The sequence below is a fragment of the Myotis davidii genome, unplaced genomic scaffold (genome assembly GCF_000327345.1).
Source record: "Myotis davidii unplaced genomic scaffold, ASM32734v1 scaffold149, whole genome shotgun sequence".
NCBI classification, from domain to species: domain Eukaryota; kingdom Metazoa; phylum Chordata; class Mammalia; order Chiroptera; family Vespertilionidae; genus Myotis; species Myotis davidii.
This window is the reverse complement of record NW_006352194.1, coordinates 4,468,629-4,489,450: the sequence shown is the minus strand read 5'-3', so window position 1 is coordinate 4,489,450 and position 20,822 is coordinate 4,468,629. Positions and strand designations below refer to the sequence as shown.

At 54.5% G+C, this 20,822-nt stretch overlaps 2 protein-coding genes across 7 annotated transcripts; both read left to right on the top strand.

The window, feature by feature from the left end:
* Positions 1–9,645: 9,645 nt before the first annotated feature.
* C1QA (complement component 1, q subcomponent, A chain) lies at positions 9,646–12,480 on the top strand. 2 transcript variants are annotated; one of them, XM_006777591.2, is made up of 3 exons: positions 9,646–9,753; positions 10,555–10,724; positions 11,729–12,480. In XM_006777591.2, exons 2-3 carry the CDS (start codon positions 10,562–10,564, stop codon positions 12,301–12,303), a joined length of 738 nt encoding a protein of 245 aa, XP_006777654.2. In that variant the 5' UTR covers positions 9,646–9,753; positions 10,555–10,561; the 3' UTR covers positions 12,304–12,480. The 2 variants fall into 2 exon arrangements, with proteins under 2 accessions (XP_006777654.2, XP_015412792.1); XM_015557306.1 differs by lacking the exon at positions 9,646–9,753 and adding an exon at positions 10,147–10,242.
* Positions 12,481–15,702: 3,222 nt separating this feature from the next.
* Positions 15,703–20,128, top strand: C1QC (complement component 1, q subcomponent, C chain). Of its 5 annotated transcripts, none has more exons than XM_015557302.1 (3): positions 15,703–15,869; positions 16,163–16,344; positions 19,313–20,128. In XM_015557302.1, the coding sequence occupies exons 1-3, from the start codon at positions 15,706–15,708 to the stop codon at positions 19,867–19,869; spliced, it is 903 nt and encodes a 300-aa protein (XP_015412788.1). In that variant the 5' UTR covers positions 15,703–15,705; the 3' UTR covers positions 19,870–20,128. The 5 variants fall into 5 exon arrangements, with proteins under 5 accessions (XP_015412788.1, XP_015412787.1, XP_006777653.1 ...); XM_015557301.1 differs by having other exon boundaries at positions 16,151–16,344; XM_006777590.2 differs by having other exon boundaries at positions 15,796–15,889.
* Positions 20,129–20,822: the final 694 nt, after the last annotated feature.

The following is a 20,822-nucleotide window of genomic DNA, read 5'->3' as shown; positions in this document are numbered from 1 at the left end:
AGCCCAGCGGCCGCAGCTAATTACCCACGGAATGAAAACCAGGCCTTTCAATTTATTAAACTTTTATCACAAAAATAACCTGGCCACCCCCTCCTGCTGGGAAACAAAGCGGGGGTGCTCTGGAGTGGCGCCCCCAGTTCGCCCTTCCCAGATGCTGAAAGCCCTAGGACATCACGACCGCCTCCTGGCCATGGAGGACCCTCACACGCGGGGGCTCCGGGAACTAGAGCTGAGAGCGGGGGCCCCACATCCTCAAAGCCAGCCCCGGGACCTGAGGCCTGCGTTCTGAGGAACAGCAGGCAACAGACCCACTGAAATCAGGCCAAGGCCTGCAAGGAATCTGGAGGCTCAGGTGAAGGCTGGGAAATGTCCGAGCCAAGCTGCTCTTGGAGGTCACCCAGTCCCACGCCTGGGGTGACAGGCAGCCCAGTGTCCAGCGGGGCCAGGGGGTCAAACCTCAGCCAGCTCTCCTCCGAGTGTTGCTGCCTCCCAGTGCTCAGCACTCGCAGGAGAGAGACCGCCATCCCCATTTTACAGATGGGAAAACTGAAGCTCAGAGAGGCAACGGTGCTCGCTCAAGGCCACACAGCTGTGTGCTACAGCCCAGTCTGCAGCTCGCTGAGTGCATGGCCGTGGGTGAGGGGCCTTGCCCCTCAGAGCCCTCTTTATTATCCGTACACTAGGAGTGACATGCCTACCCTGAAAGGAAGTTGTAAACATTTGGATATAATAATTAAATACCCCTGCCTAGCCCTGGCTGGTTTGGTTCAGTGAATAGAGCATCAGCCTGCAGACTGAAGGGTCCCAGGTGCGATTCCAGTCAAGGGCACATGCCTGGGTTGTGGGCTCAATACTCCGTAGGGGGCGTGCAGGAGGCAGCCGATCAGTGATTCTCTCTCATCTATCTCTCCCTCTCTCTTCCTCTCTGAAATCAATAAAAATGTATTTTAAAACATAAAATAAGAACCCCTGCCTGCCCATCCTGTAGCATGGTAACTGCCATTGCCATCGGCGACAGGGAAACTGAGGCTCTCAGATGGGGTCACTGACTGGAGGCCGCAGTTGGGCTGCACGGGGAGCAGAGCCAGCCCTCTTTCTGCTCCATAAACATCTCCAGGTTCAGGACCTGCTCTGTCTCTTACTGGATGTCTGTGGGGGGCCCTGAGCAGGTCGCCCCACGAGGCAGGGGGACAGTGCCTGTTAGCGGTGTAGTGACTGACACCTGAGGAGGAAGGGAGGAGAACCAGGCCGATCACCCGGTCTCCAGGCTCCCGCGCCAGGGCTCTTCCCACGCATCTGCCAAGAACTAGTGCCCTGGCCTGGCTCTAGCTACACCTTTGAAACCACACCCCAGGCCGGACCCAGAGGCTTCCTCTGCTCCCCACCAGGTCAAGTCAGCGCCCTCCGCTCCCCACCACCCCCCGCCCTGTCACAGCCTTGTTCCTGCAGGAGATGGTGAGAACGAAGGGAAGGGTGCTTATCCCACCAGCCCCTACCCTGGTATGTGCCAGCTTCCATTTGGGTCTTCCAGCCACTGCCTATCTGCCTAGAGCCAAGAGGCTGGAGAAGCGGAGTGGGGGACCCCCAGAAAGGGCTGCTCAGAAGTCTTTTTCCCAGGGGGAGAACTCGCCGAGCCAAGGGCCACTGGCCCTGTTTCTCCTGTGCCTTCGCTCCAGGCCCCCAGAGGTGCCCACTGACTCTGAACTCACACTCCCTCTGAAGGCTCATCCCGCCCAGCCAGCTGGCCAAGATTCTCTGAGCAAGCCCTCTGGATTTCTTGAATAAATCACCTCTGGTATTTTGTGCGTTGGGCCTGGACAAGGATGAAGTGAGTGAGGTGCACGGGGTGTGCACAATGTTAAGGAGGTGCTCGCTCCCGGGGAATCCTGAGAGTGTGTGCCTCCTTAAATACTGCTCCCTGTGGGCCTCAGTCTCCTTACTCGTCCTGGTCCAGAATTTCAGGCAGAAGGAGAACGTGCCTGGGAGCAGAGGACACTCGGGAGCCTTTCCGTAGCCAATCACAAGGCCAACCGCACCCCTGGCAGGCAGACCTGCTGAAGCCAGTCCCGGGGTTGGGCTTTGACTTAGCAGCATGTGGCCCACGGGGGTGCCACCGGCTCAGCTGGATGCTTTCTGGAAAGGGTTCCCTGTTACTGAACACCTTCTCAGTGCAGCCTGAGGAGTATGCATTGTCCCCATCGTTCAATGAGAAGACGGAGACCCCGCAAATCACTCACTAAGGTCATAGAGGTGAGGACCCGAGAAGTTCAGGTTCTAACTCCTCCCTGAGCCCCCAGCCTATTTCTCTACCTCCCCCAGTGCTCCAGACTCAAGCTGCAGCTGTTCTAGGGAACCCAGAAGGTGAGCCCCCCCTGTCCTCCACGTCTCCTCTCACCTCTCCAGCCGCCTGAACTTGAAGGACAGGCCCTGCCCAGATCAGGGCCTCCCTCCCCGAGCCTGTCCCTCCTCAGCGCGGTGCTGGCAGCTCTGCCGGCCTTTCCCGGAGCCTCGGGGGTTGATTTGCATACTACGGTGCCATTTGCATACTACTTAGGAAAGCCTTTGCTTTTCCCACCTGCAGCAAACTCCGGGCTGATTAGTTCTCCCCACTTCGCAGAGTTAATTACTCTCCCGCGTAGACCGGGTGTTTATTTGTAATCAGCAGCGGCCGGGAGGAGGGGGCGGAAACAGGGCAGGAGCAGCTGTCCTTCACCCAAATGCGGGAGTAGCTCCGCGGGTAGAAAATGACTGCGAGCTGGAGCACAAACTCTGGCCCTGGCCTGGCCTGGCCTGGCCTGGCCCTCCTTGTGACCCCAACTTGTCCAGGTTGGAAAGCCATTCAGTTGCTGTAAAAGATACCAGGCTGCCTGCCTCAGCTCACCGGGCACCTGTGAACACCACAGACGCCCCGCCCCAGAGCTTCTGATTTTGTAAGTAAGGGTGCAGCTCAGGCTATGCTATTCTCAACCCGCTCCCCCAGGTGACTCTGACCACTGCTGTTTCAACTCCCCCCTCTTTTTTACAGATGGGGATTGGGGGGCTGAGGCCCAGAGGAGTACGTCTAGGACACTCGGAGCTGGAAATGGAACCCAAGTCCCGTGCCTCCCGCCCACAGTGGCCCCTCCTGATGAAATTCTGGGGCAGGGAGAGATACCCAGAGCGCAGCCTGCCATGGCAACGATGGGGGGGGGGGTCATGGTGGGGGAGCCTTGCTGGGGTTTGTGGCTCCCCCACAAAAGCAGTGGCCTTGACCCTATTTCCCTGGGAGGCAGAGAGGAGCGCCCCCTTCAGCCCACCTCTTCCTTCCTATGAGCCAGAGCGTGGGGAATAGTCACTTACCCCCAGGCTGTATGATCTCTGTAGGGGGCCATATAAAATGTAGAATGGGCCTTCTTTTTTTTTTTTTTTAATATAAACATACCCCTGCATACCGTTGTTGGCCTGAAATTCAAGTGGAACTGGGCATTCTATGTTTTTATTTGGCAAATCGAGCAACCCCAGACCCATGAGCAAGTCACTTCATTTCCCTGGGCCTCAGCTCCTTCTTTGAAAATAAGCCAAAACACTACCCTGTAAGGACACTGTGTAAATTAAGTGAGATGATGTGTGTAAGATGCCCAGCACGGGGAGGTGAATATGCGAAGCTGGCAAGTCTTGCCTTCTTCAGCGTCTCATACCCAATACGTTTACCTCCTCCGTTCTCCGCTTTCTTTCAGAGCTCCTGTTTCAGGCCCCAGGTGTGTAGGACGACAGTGGAACAACTTCAGAAAGGTACCTGCACGTTCTTTATTCTTTGCATCTCTCTTGGCAGATAAAAGCCCTCAGAGAAATAGGCTGTGTGGTAGAAATAACGCTACCATTTACTGGCTGTGTGACCCTGTGTAATTCACTTGCCCTGTCTGAGCCTCAGTTGCCTCATCTGTAAAAGGGGCTCATCAATCAAGTACTCCCTCCTGGGAGTTGGGATGATTAAATGAGATAGTGTATTCAGCACGAGTACTAAGCCTGGCAGTAGGCCTCACTAAGTAGGGCCCAGTCACCTCTTGCCAATGCTCCAGGACACATCTTCATGAAACATCCTAGAGAAGGCTTACCCCATGGAAGCCATGGGTCCAGGTGGAGTGTCAGGCAGGTGAGGCCGATGAAGGAGATCATTTCTCCCTGGGGAGCTTTCCCCTAGTCCCTCACCTGTGACTGACCTGGACTCTGTGTGGGCCAGTATTCTCCTGGCCTCTGGGGACTATGGTCCCTGAAAGCCCCCAGGACCCAGCCCCCACAAGGCAGAGGCAGGCCTCCTTGCTGGCTCCCACAGCCTGCTGTTTGTTTTCCAAACTCTCTCCAAATCCTCTTAATCTTTTTACATCTCACCTGCCTGCACCCCTGGTGGCTTCCATTAGCACCTTTCCTGGGAGATCTGGTGCTGGAACTGCTCCCAGAGCTCCACCTGGCCCCTGGCAGGCTTACTGCTTCCCTCGGGGCAGCCAGGACTCTGGGCTCCAGCTGGGGCCGGGATGGAGGGGGGAGACCTTCTCAACTGTGCATGCCCTGGCCCCCTGAGTGGCAGGAGCTGGAAGGAGGAGGAGATGGGATTTTTGCTCAGTGCCTACCACAGGTCAGGGACTCAGCTCACCGATCTGAAGCCTGACCACAATTTCTTTTGTTTTGTTTTATTTTTTTTAAAAAAAATGTTTCCATTGATTTCAGAGAGGAAGGGAGAGGGAGAGAGAGAGATAGAAACATCAATGATGAGAGAGAAGCATTGATCGGCTGCCTCCTGCACACCCCCCACCGGGCCTGCAGGGATTGAGCCTGCAACCTGGGCATGTGCCCTGAGTGGGAATCAAACCATAACCTCCTGGTTCATAGGTCAACACTCAACCACTGAGCCACTCCAGCCACAACTTAAAGGGTCGTTGTCATCCCCAGACAGGGCAAATGGGAGGCACATATTATGCATTGTTTACAATCCCCGCAGTTTTTCATAAAACAGTCCCCAAAAGAGCTTTTATCTGCCAAGAGAGATGCGAAGAGTAAAGAACGTGCACTGAAGATGTGTGGCAGGCAGGCTCTGACAGCTCCCTCCTCTTTTCCCAAGCATCCCCGCCCCCAACAAAACCTTGATCTTGTCGGGTAAAGGGCTGGAGAATAGAAGGAGAGACCCAGAAGGTCCCTGGAAGGAAGGGACTTAGCCAGAAAGACAAAATAGAGACAATCTTTAAAAAAAAAAAAAAGTACATCTTTCCTTTTTTAAAAAAATATATTTTATTGATTTTTTACAGAGATTGATTTTTTACAGAGAGGAAGAGAGAGGGATAGAGAGTTAGAAATATCGATGAGAGAGAACCATTGATCAGCTGCTTCCTGAACACCCCCTACTGGGGATGTGCCCTCAACCAAGGTACATGCCCTTGACCAGAATCAAACCTGGGACCATTCAGTCCACAGGCTGATGCTCTATCCACCGAGCCAAACCGGTTAGGGAGAAGACAATCTTCATAATACAGAGCAGGGAGAAGGGGAAGAGTGAGTGAGAAGGAGAAAACGTGGTTCAGGCAGAGGGTGCAGGAGGAATTTTTGTTGTTTTTGTTTGTTTGTTTTAGAAAGAGGCTGTTGAGGAGAGAGCTGTGGGGCAGTGGATGGGAGAGGAAGGGGCGTCGGTGTAAACTCAGTGCCACTCCCTAGTGTTCAAATACTACAGCAGGGGGCTGAGCACATATGTTCACAGGGCGGCACCCGGAGGTGGACTCCTACAAGAATGTTCTTAGCAGCTTTATTCATCATCACCCCAGATGCCCACAAACGGGGAAGGGCTATGCAAAGGGTGGTACCTGCACACAACGGAATACTTCTCAGCAATACTACGCCGGGTGAACCTCACAGCATGGGAAGCGAAAGAAGCCGGACACAGAAGACACATACTCCATGCTTCTCTGTACATGAAGTTCCAGAACAGGCAGAAGTTCCCAGTGGTGACGGAAGTCAGAACTCATTGGTCATTTTGGGGCTTGGGGGCAACACAGGAGGCACAAGGCAACTTGCTGGGGTGACGGGGATGGTCTACATTTTGATCTGGGTGGTGGCAAACGGTGTGTGAGCAGTGCGCTGAAGACTGCATTTTACTGTCTGTGAATTCAACCTTGATTTTTTAACTAAAAAAAGAAAGGCAAGAACTTCAGAGTTATGTTCCATACACGTTTGATTCTCTGCGTTTTGCCTATAAGATTCAGAGAGAAAAATAGATAAGGATACGGATTTGAATGAGGTAGGGGATGCTGCTGTCACTCCAGACCCACGGTGCGTAGACGGGAAACCTGGCTGCCCCTGCGGTCCCCAAGCCTGTCCCCAAGTCTTTCCCCACGTCTGCTTCGGCTCCTATGAGCTCCTCATGGTCTAAACACCTCCCACTGAGTATGACTCCCATCTTTCTTCAAAAAAGGGCATGCACCTTAGCCAACTGATAAATAGAAACCTATTCTAATGCCAAAGAGAAACGTGACGGCATAGGACCCCTGAGAAATGGTAACATGGTCTCCAACGTGGCACTTTCCGAAGTATTTTTTCCCCAACAGTAATACTTACCATTTACAATTTTTGTCCAATATGCTGATTTTGGAACCCAACCCTTGAGTGAGATGTGACTCCCCCAGAAAGAACTGGAGTCATTTAGAGATGATTTTTAAAAAATATTTTTATTGATTTCAGAGAGGAAGGGAGAAAGAGAGAGATAGAAACATCAATGATGACACAGTCATTGATTGGCTACCTCCTGCACGCCCCCTACTGGGGATTGAGCCCGCAACCTGGGCATGTGCCCTTGACCGGAATCGAACCCGAGAACCCAGGATCCTTCAATCTACAGGCCCACACTCCGTCCACTGAGCTAAACTGGCTAGGGCTAGGGATGACTTCTTTGGTTATTCGTTAGGCCCCTGACAGCACCCTGAGCCTGGGACCCTGGATGAGGGATCTAGGAGTATGACAAGGTTCCCTTTCTTCCCTCCTTCCCGCCTCCCGGCACTTGGCTGAGCTCTGGAGAAATGGGAACTGTTTGCCTATCCCCTCTGACAGAAGATGCCCGCGTTGTGCCATTGTCACGGACCCATTTACTTTTCACACTAATGACATGTTCATTACTATCGATGCCTTTTATTTCTTGGGAAGTGTTTAGGCTCTTGCAACAGCCTGATAAGTAAAATCATCCCACACTTGGAAATAAAGCAAATAGATAACGAGTGTCCTTTCAAAGTCAGGTGAGAGCCGTGTCTGACAAGCCCTCCTAAGGGTCGCCCGACACGCCAGGGGAATGTCACTTAGCTTGACTTATTGTTTACTATTGATCAGGGGCAGGGCTCCGTAAAGATAGCTAGTAGCTGGTAGAAAACTGATAAGTTGCAAATTATTGTTGTCTGGTAGAGATGCAAATGATTGCTTTTCCATACAGAAGATAACCCCAACATTATGACTTTATTGCCCTAGAGGACATGGACCAGTTTTGTGTCTCACTTAGCAACCTTATGAATATTCTGGAATTCTTGTGTTAATATTTTAATATTGCTATTTGCCCTTTCTCTATAATAGAAGTGTCAGAGATGAAAGAAAATTAGTAAAATGTACAGTGGGGCCTTGACTTACAAGTGTCCTGACTAACGAGTTTTTCGAGATACAAGCCATCTCTCAGCCGATTTTTTGCTTTAAGGTGCGAACTAAAATTCGGGTTATGAGCCAGCTTCAGATACCCCACCGCTAGTTGGCACAGCAAACGCCACAACATCTGCCCAGCATTCAATTCATTGTAATGGTGAAAATTGATTTGACATACGAGTAATTTGAGTTACGAGCTTCGTCATGGAACGAATTGAACTTGTAAGTCAAGGCCCCACAGTATTTGGCTTTTCCTCGTGCCAACTCTGCCACTTTCTAGGTGAGCCTCCCTGTCTTTGGCCTTTAGTTTGTTTTTTTAAAATATATTTTATTGATTTTTTACAGAGAGGAAGGGAGAGGGATAGAGAGCTAGAAACATGGATGAGAGAGAAACATTGATCAGCTGCCTCCTTCACACCCCCTACTGGGGATGTGCCCGCAACCAAGGTACATGCCCTTGACCAGAATTGAACCTGGGACCCTTCAATCCACAGGCCGACGCTCTATCCACTGAGCCAAACTGGTTAGGGCTGGCCTTTAGTTTTTTCATCTATAAAATGGGAACAATGGGGCTCTCGGCTCTGACTCTGACATGTGATCTTTCTCATTCCTCTCGCAGGGAAGTAAAACTGAAACACTGCAAGCAAAGAAAATGAATGTTGGAAGGGATGGTGCAGAACGTTTGGGGCAATCCTTCCTGCTTCCAACCCACGCCCTTATCTTGATAGATGGAGAAAGTGAGGCTTAGAGAGGTTAGGTAACTTGCTCAAGGTCATACAGATGTTATTCATAATGACGACTTATTGTAATGTGGTGCTTGACAGTATAAACTCCCTCATAAGTTTACAGAATCTCTCAGCAGCCCAGTGAGGAGGCTGGATTACCCCCATTTTACAGATAACGAAACTGAGGTCCAGAGAAAGGATGTGGCTTGCACAGGGTCACACAGAGATTCTCTTAACCTCCTGAATCCTGGGGAGCAGGAAAGGGACTTGTGGGAGGAACACTTGGCCCTCCCTTTAAATGAATGCATCCCCATTTGTAGCTGTGGGATATATATATATATCCTAGTATTGGGTGCTATACAAGATTGCAAATAAAAAAAGGAGTCCCAAAAACTTGAAAACTCCGGCCCTAGACCAACTTCTTCTGCCTTCCTTTTTCTCCTCTGCCTCCCTCTGGTGAATTTCTCGGGGGAAAAAACACATGGTGATGGGAAGAAGTAGAAAGACAGGGACAGCCCAGGCCTGAACACACCGGTCTCCAGTCTGGGGGAGACAGATCGCCGAATCTAAAGAAAAGCATTTTCAGGGTCCAAGCTGGCAGTGATGACGTGAGCTGTGCTGGCAGGTAGTGAGCTCCCCGTCAGTGAGAGTGAGCAAGGCTAGATGAGTCATCCAAGCATTCGCAGCAATTCTCTTCTAGATGGTAGAATTCATGGGCTTTGTCACTGCTTTTTAAATGTGGATAAAAGCTAATTCTTAAGCATTCACCATGTGCCCCATGTTTTGTGTGTGTATTATGTCATTAAGACTTTACAGTAATCCGATGAGGTTGCGAGTCTGTTGTTCCCGATTTTATCAATAAGGAAGCCAAGGCCCCGGGGGGCTCAGTGTCTTTCCAAGGGTGTGCAGCCAGGAGGTGGCAGGTCCAGAGGCTGATGACTAAGCTGCTCATCACACGGCCCTGTTCTCCTTCCTCTGTGCCTTCCCGCATTTACAAGTTTTGGACAATGAATACATGCTGTTGCTTTCAAATCCTAAAAAAGTCTTACAAGTGACTGACTTCAGAAAAAGTTCCTTCCGCCCTGACGTTTTGTGTTTCTCTGGTCCTCCACACCCCTCCACCCTTGCAGCCTGCTGTCCCTGCCCCCACACCACTGTGGCTTGGGGTAGGATGTGCAATGTCCCGGTCTTGCTGAGGTCGGCTCAAAATGTCCCTGGCCTGCCCCTGGCCCCCAGGGCAATGCCGGGGGCAGGTCCAGAGAAGGAGAAGGGGAAGTGGGAAGGGATGCGAAACTTGGCCGCTGGCCGGTGCCGTCCTGCTGGGCGTCCCACAGAGGTCCCTGGGTGGACAGCAGGAGCATCCAGTTGAGTCGACCACCCGCGGCAGGTGAGGCCAGGGCCTGAGCGGGAGGGGGCTGTGAGGTCAGAGCCCAGGGATGCAGGCCTAGGAGCTGCCCTCGGAGGCTGTCAGGGAGGGAGAGCTGGTCTGTGGCAGGACGGGGTTGGGTGGGGCACAGACTCAGGACCCAGAATCAGTAGGGGGACCTTAATTCCTTGGACTTGGGGAGATAGTGGGAGATGGGGACACAGAGCCATCAGCTCTAACCAGAGTTTCTGGGTCCTGATCCCCCCAAGTTACCAGAAGCTAAGAAAAGGCTGGGAGGTTCAGAGCCCAGCAGAGGGGTCCCACAGAGGGGGACCGTGGGTGACAGTCAGCCTGAAGGGGGACGAGTATGGAGGGCAGTGAGCAGACGTGTGTGAATTCCTCTGTGCGTGCACAGCTCTGCCATCTGGGTGAGGGAGTGTTAAATGAGAAGCAGGCTCTCAATCAATATTTGTTCAATAGAACTGATCATCTGTAGGAGTGTGTGTCCAGGTGAGCGAGGGATGGGTGTCAGTTTGTGCGTCCAGCCGTGTGTGAGTGAGAGGCTGTTTGTGTGTCTGAGCGTGTGACCACATGGGCGTGCTCAGTTGCCTGTGTCTGTGTGTTTGTGGTTCTATATAAAGGTTTGGGTTCCCTGGAGCTGGATGGAGGGTGGACATAGAAACCCCTCAAGCAGGGAGGTGTGCATGGGTGGTGTGGGGTGTGGACATATCCCTGTGTGTGTGGGGGGGGACTCGGTGTGTGAGTCGGGTGTGTGTGAGTGCGTGATGTCCAGCCTGCCCAGGCCCTGCCGTGTCTCTACAGTGGCATCATGGAAGCCCCATGGGGCTGGCTCGTGGTTGGTGTGCTGGCCATGTCTTTGGCCTCTACGGTGACCCAGAACGTGTGCCGAGCACCGGATGGGAGGGATGGGGTTGCAGGAAAACCTGGCCGACCCGGGAGGCCAGGCCTCAAAGGGGAACAAGGGGAGCCAGGTAAGTACCTCCCTGTGGACCCCAGCCCCTCATCCCTTTGCCTGGCCTGGGCTCCAGAGTGGAGGTTTGGGGGTGATACCAAAAAGCAGGAGCCTACCTGGGCCCCCACATAAAGCTCCTGCAGTCTGTACTGGGTCCTAAGGTCTGAGGAGGGCTTGGCCTGCTCCCCGGACCATGTCCCCAGCCCCCAGGCCTCTCCATGTCCTCTTTACGGCTTGGGGCCTCTTTGGGCTCACCTTCCTCCTCTGGGGAATGGGTCGCTGCAGCAGTGAATACGCATGGTCCTGAAGCAGGCCCGGGCCTCGGCCCCTGTTCAGTTACCAGGATGACCAGTGCCCTGACTCAGGTTTTAGACTCGGGAGCCCTCGTTCTGCTGTGTGACCCTCTCTGAGACTCAGTGGCCTTATCTATAAGATAGAGAACCAACCCCACTGGGCACAGAGGGAGGGATCAATTGATGCCAACTATCTGTTTTCCACCTGCTCCTCCCCCAGCCCTGCTCCCCCCTCCTCAACCCGTTCAGGCTTCAGAAACTCTCAGATTCAAGGGAAACGCTGGGGGTGAAGGAAAGGGGGAGAGGATGTGACCAGATGGGAAAGGAAAGTTTCCTACAGGCCCCCGAGCCTCCCAGTGCACAGCAGGCCAGCGAGAGCTGCAGCGATGTTTCTAACAGTCTGTGGGGTCCCTGACACAGAAGGGGTCGGGGTCCGTGGCCTGTGAGGTGTGGAGTGAGGGCTGTGGGCAGAAGCCCGTGGAGGAGCCAGCGTCCTGCTTGTCACAGAATCTGTGAAAAGTGCCTGTTCCCACTTCTCTCCATGTTAGGGAGGAAGCAGCTGAGGCTCAGAGAGGTTGAGAAGCCCAGGGTCACAGAGCCAGTCAGAATCAATGTCTTGAAGGCCCGGGCACTCCCCACCCGCTATCCCACAGCCTTTCGGGGTCCCAGCCATCTGCCTGAGGATGGGCAGAACTGGACTCTCACTGCCAATCTGGCCTTCCTCCCACAGGGGCCCCTGGCATCCGGACAGGCATCCGAGGTCTTAAAGGAGACCAGGGGGACCCTGGGCCCCCTGGAATCCCTGGCAAAATGGGCTACCCAGGACCTAGCGGCCCCATTGGTAACCCTGGCGCCCCAGGATTGAAGGGCATCAAAGGCAACCCGGGAAACATCAACGACCAGCCGCGGCCGGCCTTCTCGGCCGTGAGGCGGAACCCGCCGACGGGCGGCAACGTGGTCATCTTCGACACGGTCATCACCAACGAGGAAGGCCGGTACCAGAGCCACTCGGGCCGGTTCGTCTGCGCCGTGCCCGGCTACTACTACTTCACCTTCCAGGTGGTGTCCAAGTGGGACATCTGCCTGTCCATCATGTCCTCCAGGAGGGGCCTGACCCAGAGCTCCGTGGGCTTCTGTGACACCAACAGCAGGGGGACCTTCCAGGTGGTGTCGGGGGGCACGGTGCTCCAGCTCCAGGATGGAGACCAGGTCTGGATCGAAAAAGACCCGGTAAAGGGCCGCATTTACCAGGGTCCCGAGGCTGACAGCGTCTTCAGCGGCTTCCTCATCTTCCCTTCCACCTGAACCAGGGAGGGACCCTCCCCACCTTGGCCTCACCTGCTTCCTGCTGTGCAACCCCCGCCCACTCGCCCCACCTCTCTGGTTCTATGCTCTGCTCTGTAAAGCGGGGGCGCTGTTGTTTTAGCTGGAGGGAGAGCATTTCTTAGAACTCTTCCTGGAATAAATACCTGTGTACCTGTCTGCTGGCGTGAGGCTCAGTCGCTACCCTGGGCATTGGTGGGGAGGCATAAGAATGACAGCTGTTGAGGACTTACAAGGCAGGCCCATGCTCGGTATTTTACAATATGTATCTGACAGGTCCTGGGAGCCTCAGGGGCCTGGGTTCAAATCCTGGGGCCACCGGGTACTAGTTGTCCAATCGTGTGCATGTTATGTAACTTCAGTGAGCCTCAGTTTTCTAGTCTGTAAAATGGGAAGAATAATAGCACCCACCTCAAAGGGTTGTTGGAAGATTCAATGATTTAATATTTGAAAATTGCAGTGCAGAGCCTGGTTCATCGCGAAAGCTACATAAGTTTTAGCTATCATTACACGTTGTATAATCTTTACAACCGAGCTCTGACGTGGGTATTATGACCCTATTTTACAGATAATAAAACTGAGGCTGGGAGTTGGGGCCAGACACAAAGCCCAGGTCAGTGTTCAAGGGAGGAGCTGGGATTCGACTCCAGGTCTTATGAGTGCCCACGCCTGCGTGTGTAACCGTGACCCTCGTCAGCCTGCACAGCCACACACTGACAATGACAGTGCTTTCAACCTGACCCAGAAAGGCTGGGGCGGGGCTCAGAGAGGGGGAGCAATTGGCCCCAGGGCATCTGCAGTCCTTCCCAAAGGGAAGGAGGAGGACAGTGGATCTGGAAGGTCTGTGGCTCATTCCCACTTGGCCGGTCCGGGAGCTGCTCAGGAGCAAGAAGCCCCAGCGTGTCCTTTGTATGTGAGGAGAATAAGGAGACCAGAAGTGCAGCCCTGAAAACGTCCAATGCCCTGTGCATTCTCCCAGAGGGAGCGGTTTTATCTGTGTGCTGCATGTATGCACACACACATGCACACACACAAACACACCAGGCATGCATCCACACCACACACACCACGGTACACACACCCCTTACCACACCACCCGTGTACACCTCCCTTGAGATGCACAGGGACCCACATTCCTTGACCAAGACTTGTCCACTCCTCACTGAAGCGGGGACACATGACCCCCTCCCTCAGCACACACCCGTGTACACCCCTGGATGTCCCCATGAGCTATGCCTTCATACCTGGGGAAACACATGCCGTCATACCCACACACCCCTGCCTCAGACACCTGAGTGCTCCCGGTACACCATCAGAAGTGCTCTTACACACACACCTTAAGACGGGTGTCCAGACACACCCCTGACATGCAGATGGACACATCCTCCACTCCAACACGCATGTGCCTTAGAAATGCCAGTGTTTTCTCACACATTAACCTCCACGCGTGCTGACACCTCACAGGGACCGTCTCTCCCATCCACTGACACACAGCAGCCGCAGAGTCCTCACATACGCCCAACCCCCGACCCTCACCTCCAACAGTCGGGACCCTCCCCTGGGCTGCCCCACCAACAGCCTTTGGGAGTCAGGAAGAATGGAGTGCCCCCCTATGCCCCCAGGGCAGTGATGAACTCCACAGGCCCTCAGCCCCTCATTGGGTCCCTGCTCTGCCCCAGCGGTCCCCCTGCCCCTGGAACATACCCACCCACAGACTGGGAAAAGAAACAGGTCTTTGAGCACCTACTATGTGCTGAACATTTCATAGTCATTGATGCACTTAATCCCAGCAAAATCGCTGAGAACACAGGCTCAGGGAAGGGAGACATGGACTCAAGGTCACACTGCCAGAGAGTGGCAGGGCCCAGATCTGAACCAGCTCTGCCTGACCCCAAAGGGGAGGCCTCTTTCATTGCAGTGGCTCCAAAGGAAATGTCAGCAGGGGAGCCCCGTAAGTGGCCAAGAGACCAGGCTATAGAAACAGTGGCTGCGAGCTGCTCTTACCCTGAATGCCACCCGTACCTACCCCCCTCTGGAAGGAAGGAACGCAGCTGGACCAGGCGGGCAGGGCCGGGAAGGCTGAGCACGGGCCGAGGCTGCCATCTGCTGGACAAACCAGACCCAGGCGCCAATGAGGCGAGGAAGATGGGCGCTCAGGTGCCATCCATCCATTCCGCCCCAGACTCCCAGGGTCAGGTGCACGCACATCTCCACTCCCGTCCCCCCTCTGCAGCCCTGTGCCAGAGTTCGCAGGAACAGAGGGGGAAACTGAGGCCCTGAGAGTCACCTGGGGAGGCAGGCGCAGGGCTCTGAACCCCTGCTCATGCCCAGCGCAGGGCTAAGTATCATGGGCACACCTATCAGACAGAGACCTCACCACTACCCTCCGCGGAGCTAGTGGAGCCCCCCATTTACAGAGGGGGAACCGACACCTCGAGGGTGACATAAGGGCAGGAGTGGGTCAGGCTTGGACCCTCTGCAGCCCGACTCCTCCTTCCTCCCTGACTCTGTGTGAGGCGTAGAGAAAGAGAGGAGGGGGCCCCACTCAGCTCTGCCAGCCGGACCCCACGGGCAACCCCTCACCGGCCATCACAGGCTCCAAGACCAAAGGCAGGGGTGCTGGGGAGGGAGGTGAAGCGGTGCGGGCAGGAAAGGGGAGGTCATCAGGGGCCCAGGCAAAGGAAGCGGTGCCACCATGCAAAGCCGTGGCCTCCCCACCACCCAATACACAGACGGGAGCTGAGGCCTGGGTGGGGGCGGCAGCTTGCTGAAGGCCTCAGGGAAAGGGGGGGTGGGCATGGCTGGAAGGAGACCCAGAAGCCCCTGTCTCTGTGGCCAGAGGACTCTGTCCAACACGGCAGGCTGCCTGCCCTCAAAGCTGGCCCATCCGGGTGTCCACCCCCCAACTATCATAGGGAAGAGGGGCGTATGGAACTTTCTAGAATAAGGCCTGCCACTTGACCAGCGCATATGAGGATTGTTTCTGGGGGCAGCTAAGCAGAGGGGTGAGAGCAAGGCTTTGGACCCCCAGAAACCACTCACTCCGTGACTCTGGGCCAAGGCTCGCACCTCCCTGAGCCTCAGTTTCCTCGGCCGCAGGGGGGTTATGACTTCCTCCTGGGACGTTGTGAAACAGCTGAGTCTCGGGCGCAGCAAACGCCACAAGTGGGGACGGACCTGGCATGGGCTGAACTTGGCGGGAGGGGAAGTCTGCCCAGGAGGCTGTGTTTACAACACAGACACGCACACACCCTTCCCGGGATCCGGGGCGGTGGACATTTCCTCGTTTCAGACACTCATGACCGGGGTGGAGGGCACAGGGTGTCACTGTGGTCAGCCTGGCTCAGCACCCAAAAAACAGAAAGTACTGAGTCAGGGAAAAATATGGGAAAGGGGATGTGGGACAGGGGGGAGGGGGAGGAGGGGGCCGCCCAGTCCGCTCCAGGCCCTCCTCGCTCTGTCCACTCCGACACGGTGTCCTCCTGCCCGGGAGAGGGGAAGCAGATCAGAGGGCATCTCAGTGACCAGACCAGAAGCCTCCTACCCAGGTGAGCAGGACGCTGTCCAGGTGAGGGCAGCGGGTAGCTTTTTCCCCACCACCTTCCTGAGGCAAGGCCCCAGGGACAGCCTGATTTGTGAGGGAGGACGGTCCCCATCCTCACTCAGCTCAAAGAAGTGACCCCACTGTTCGTCCATCGTGTGGTCCCAAGGGTGAGGGGCCCCGGGATGGGAGGGAGGTTCCTGAGGGCGGAGAGGGGTGAGCCCCAGAGTGAGAGGGTGAGGAGGGTGGGTGAGGGGCTGGTGGGCCGACCGAGCTTTTGCCACCCAGCTCCTTCCCCAGGATGGACAGAGGCGCCAGCATCTGGCTCCCCCTTGGACTAAAACTGCTGCTGCTCCTTCTGGCACTGCCACTTGGGGGCCTGGCCGCCACAGAATGCTACGGGATCCCCGGAATGCCAGGCCTGCCCGGGGCCCCCGGGAAGGATGGGCATGATGGACTGCAAGGGCCCAAGGGTGAACCAGGTGAGTTGGCTGGCCTGGCGGGGAGGGGTCACCTAGGGCCTAGGGGCAGGGGGCGGAGTGGGGAAAGGACGGCAACTTGATGGCAAAGAGTGTGGTCCCTCCTGCCGCACCTGCTCCCAGGGCAAAGCCCCGCTCTCACAGGGCCCAGGCTTCAAGACCAGAGTCCTCACCTGACAGCAGTGAGGGTCACAGGACAGGATCTATGTGAAAACCTTTGGCAAATTCTAAAATGCTAGGCCACTGTTTTGTTACAAACCCTTCACTTCTTGCCCTGCAACATGGACCCCTGGGGAAGGGGCGACCCACACAGCGAATGAAGACAGTGCACAGATGAACCGAGTTCAAATCCCTACTGTGTGAACTTGTGCAAGTTACTTACTTAACAGCCAGTGCCTCTGTTCCCTCATCTGTAAAATGGGGAGATGGTAGTGCCTCCTGCACAGGGATGCTGTGATTACATTTAAATATTAAATAGCACCAAGCACGTGGTAAGCACTGGGTAAGTGTAGGCTACGGTGGGTACTGCTGCTGTTATCATTGTTTTCATCAGAGCTCTGTGCTCCCTAGGATCTGGGTAGTTGGAGGGGTGGGGAGAGAGGAGTCAGGGCCACAGTCATAGAACCTCCTGTTGGAGATTTGCACGGCAAGCTCCATGAGCGAAGGGGGCTGAGGACACAAGGGGGGCTGGCATTGGGTGAGACTGGAGTCTTTGGTCCTCGTTTGAAAGTAGGTGCCTATCTGGAAGTGGAGTGTGTCTGGAGGTGGCACGTGTGAGGCTGGGGTGGGGCTGGGTAGAGGTGACTGGGAGGCAGAGGTTGGGGGGATGGGGGCAGTGGAGAGGAATATCCTTCGAATGTCCTCACTGTCGGCTTCCCGCCTGGCAATGGGGTGGGATGTTACCAACATTCCAGAAGGAAGTCTGCAATTGGGGGTGAGCTGACATCCCGAAGATCCCAGGTGGGCCATTTTGGGGGAGCCTTACTGGCCAGGGTGCTGAGGGCTACCAATTTTTGACCTCCTACTTGTCCCAGGCAAATACAGCAGATAAAATTGTTAACTCTTTTAGAAACGAGAAAACCGAGGCCAAAATCCTTTGAAGGAGTGGTTTACTCCCATTTTATAAATGTCAGAGCTGAGGTTCAGAGAAACTGAGTGACCTGCCTGAAGTCACACAGTAGATCCTGTCCAGCTCCAAAGGCCATTCCCTTAACTGCTACCCTCCCCCGCCTCTCTGCCCCCTGCCCGCTGCTGAGTCCTGCCCCTCCCAATCAGCTGCTGGAAGACATCTCAGAAGCTGAGACACGGCCCTGCTCAGCCATCACAGGGACCTGACATCCACTGAGAACTTGCTGTGAGGCGCCTGGCACCTGCATCCTCCCATCCCACTCTTCCAGTAGCTCGGTGGCATGCGTCCCATTATGCCCTTATCTCAACCGGGCAAAAGAGGCTCAGGGAGGGGAGGTCACTGCCCAGGGTCACACAGTCTGAAGCCCAGGTCTGTTGGGTCCTGAGCCCCCACTCCTAACCCTGGGACCTGAAAGGCTCACAGGTCATAGAGGATCTGTCACAAATGGGTTTGCACAGACACCCACTCTTGGGAGGAAGCCAGAGGAGGAAGCAGCCAGGGGGACAGACAGGGGTGGTCAGGGAGGGCTTCCTGGAAGAAGAGACTGGCATCAGGCCCTAAAGGATGAGCATGGTTTGCACACGGGAGAGGAATCTCACAGAGGCACAGATGATCAGGGCGGCAATAAGCAAGAATCAGACATTCTGACTGCAACTCCGCCAGACTTGACTTTGAGTCTAAACTCCGCCTCATACCAGCTACGTGGCCTTGGGCGAGCCTCTGGCCTCAACGTCCTCATCTTCAACATGAGGGAAGGTGAACCAGGGGCTGAAGTGGGCTGAGTGGGGCCGGGGGAGCTGGAGAGAGCAGCCTCCTTAAAGGGGCAGATTCCATTTGGCTCCATCCGGTGGTTCCCATGTACTAAGCTGGCCTGAGGAATAGATACCGGTTTTGTAGGGCTCTGCAGCTTATAAAATGGCGAAGGCCCTCCTTAAGAAAAATAATACAAAGTTAGGGATACATTTGATTGCAGGGAGGGGTGCTACACAAATCTACGCATGCTGCAGAATTGTACTAGAACTACACACACACACACACACACACACACACACACACAGCGCCTGGAAAAGCAGAGCTATGTGGATCACACGAAGGTCGATTTCCCGGTTTGATGCTGTGCTTTAGTTATGCAAGATGTGCCACTGGGGAAAGCTAGGTGAAGGGCATATGGGACCTTCCTGTCTTTTTATTTTTTTAATTTTTTTACAACTTCCTGTGAATCGATAATTATTTCAACATAAAATGTTGAAAAAATTATAAATATAAAACTAGGCAAAGGGCCTTGAAGGGGCCCATGCCAGTGAATGGGGCCTGAAGCAGGTTTCCTGAGCTTTCCAGGAAATCTGCCCATGACCAAGCTTCTTATTTTTGTCGAGAAAAACTAAGGACCTAGACCTTTTGGTGCGGCCGGAACTCGTTAATGTCGGGCTCTAAATAAAAAGTTTTAGAAAACATTGTGCAGGCCCAACAGAAGGTCTCTGAGGCCACTTGCTGTCTGTGGGCTGACAGTCGTGGCCTCTGACACTCTGAGATCTTGCCCTGGACGCCTCCTGAGCTGGCGAGTCCTACCCTCTCCAGCACAAATGAGAACACTGAGGCCAAGAGACAGGTGCCTTAACCGAGTTCACAAGGCAGGTCTGAGGGAGGGGGCAGGGCTTGAAACAGGGCCTCCCTCCCCTCTGACCATCCCTCTTCCTCCCTGCGCACTGCTCCCAGGTGGACAGTACATCTGGGGGAAGGAGGTTTCAGAGACCAAACCCCAGGAGTGTTCCCTGGAGGACAGCCCCAGGGTCCCTTCTCCCTGTCTCCTGCCCCCTCACTTCCCACCTGCTCTCTCCCCAGGAATCCCAGCTATTCCTGGGACACGAGGACCCAAGGGTCAGAAGGGAGAAGCCGGCACACCTGGCTTTCCTGGGAAAAATGGCCCCATGGGAGCCTCTGGGCTTCCGGGGACTCCCGGCATCATGGGACCCAACGGGGAGCCGGGAGAGGAGGGCAGATACAAGCAGAAGCACCAGTCAGTGTTCACCGTCACACGGCAGACAGCAGAGCACCCGACGTCCAACAGCCTGGTCAAGTTCAACACGGTCATCACTAACCCACAGGGCGACTATAACACCAGCACAGGCAAGTTCACCTGCAAAGTCCCCGGCCTTTACTACTTCGTCCACCACACGTCCCAGACGGCCAACCTGTGCGTGCAGCTGTACCGCAACGAAGTCCAGATGACCTCCTTCTGTGACCACATGTCCAACAGCAAGCAGGTCAGCTCAGGTGGTGTGCTGCTGCGGCTGCAGGAGGGTGCGCAGGTGTGGCTGCGGGTCAATGACTACAACGGCATGGTGGGCACCGTGGGCTCTGACAGCGTCTTCTCTGGCTTCCTGCTCTTCCCCGACTAGGGGAGCCGGCCTGCTCCAGCTCCGGCTACCCCACCTCTCTCAGCTGCTCTGCTGTGTCCTTGCTCAGGCCATTCTCCCCACTAATGGACTCCTCCTCCAGGAAGCCCACCCAGACTCCCACCCCCTGAGTTCTTTCCCTTCTCTGAGTTCCTGCAGGAGTCACTCCTTTGACACTTTACCAATACCTTTCGTGTTATCATTCTTTTTTCTAAGTCTTGGAAGTCTGAGAGATATACAAATAAATGATTAAATCAATAAATATGCGTGGCTCTGATTTCTCAGTGCCACCTTGAAGAAGCAGGTCTCCTCGTCTTCAGCATTGCACCAGCTATGGCTGTCTGTGGGCTCTAGACTCACCCAGGGCATCCAGTTGGGGCTCAGTAATGGCTAGTGCCAGTGATGAGTCACTCAGCACCGTTTGGCCATGTGGGAGAGAGATGCTCAGTGTGGCTGAAGGCTAACGGAGTCACCAAGGGGCGTCTGCTGTCACTGGTTGGGTGAGCGGCGCTGCTGTCATTGAAGGCATCAGTGCACAGGTAAACAGGAGTGTGTCTGAATTCCCAGACTTATGTTGACCTAAGTTGAATCATAGGAGGGGTTTGGGCACAGCTAAGCCCAGCATAGACAAAGAGCAGATGTGTAATGAATTGGTGCTGAATTAATGAGTGAATTGGAGTGGATGAATGAATGAATAAGTGGGTAAATGAAAGAGTAAGAGAGTAAATAAAGGAGTGAATAAAAACATCATAATAGCTAACATTATTTTTTTAATATGTTTTTATTTATTTTTAGAGAGAGAGGAAGGGAGAAGGGTAGAGAGATAGAAACATCGATGAGAGAGAAACATCATGATTGGCTGCCTCCTGCATGCCCCCTACTGGGGATCAAGTTCGCAATCTGGGCATATGCCCTGACCGGACTCCAACCACTGACCTCTTGGCTCATGGGTCCAC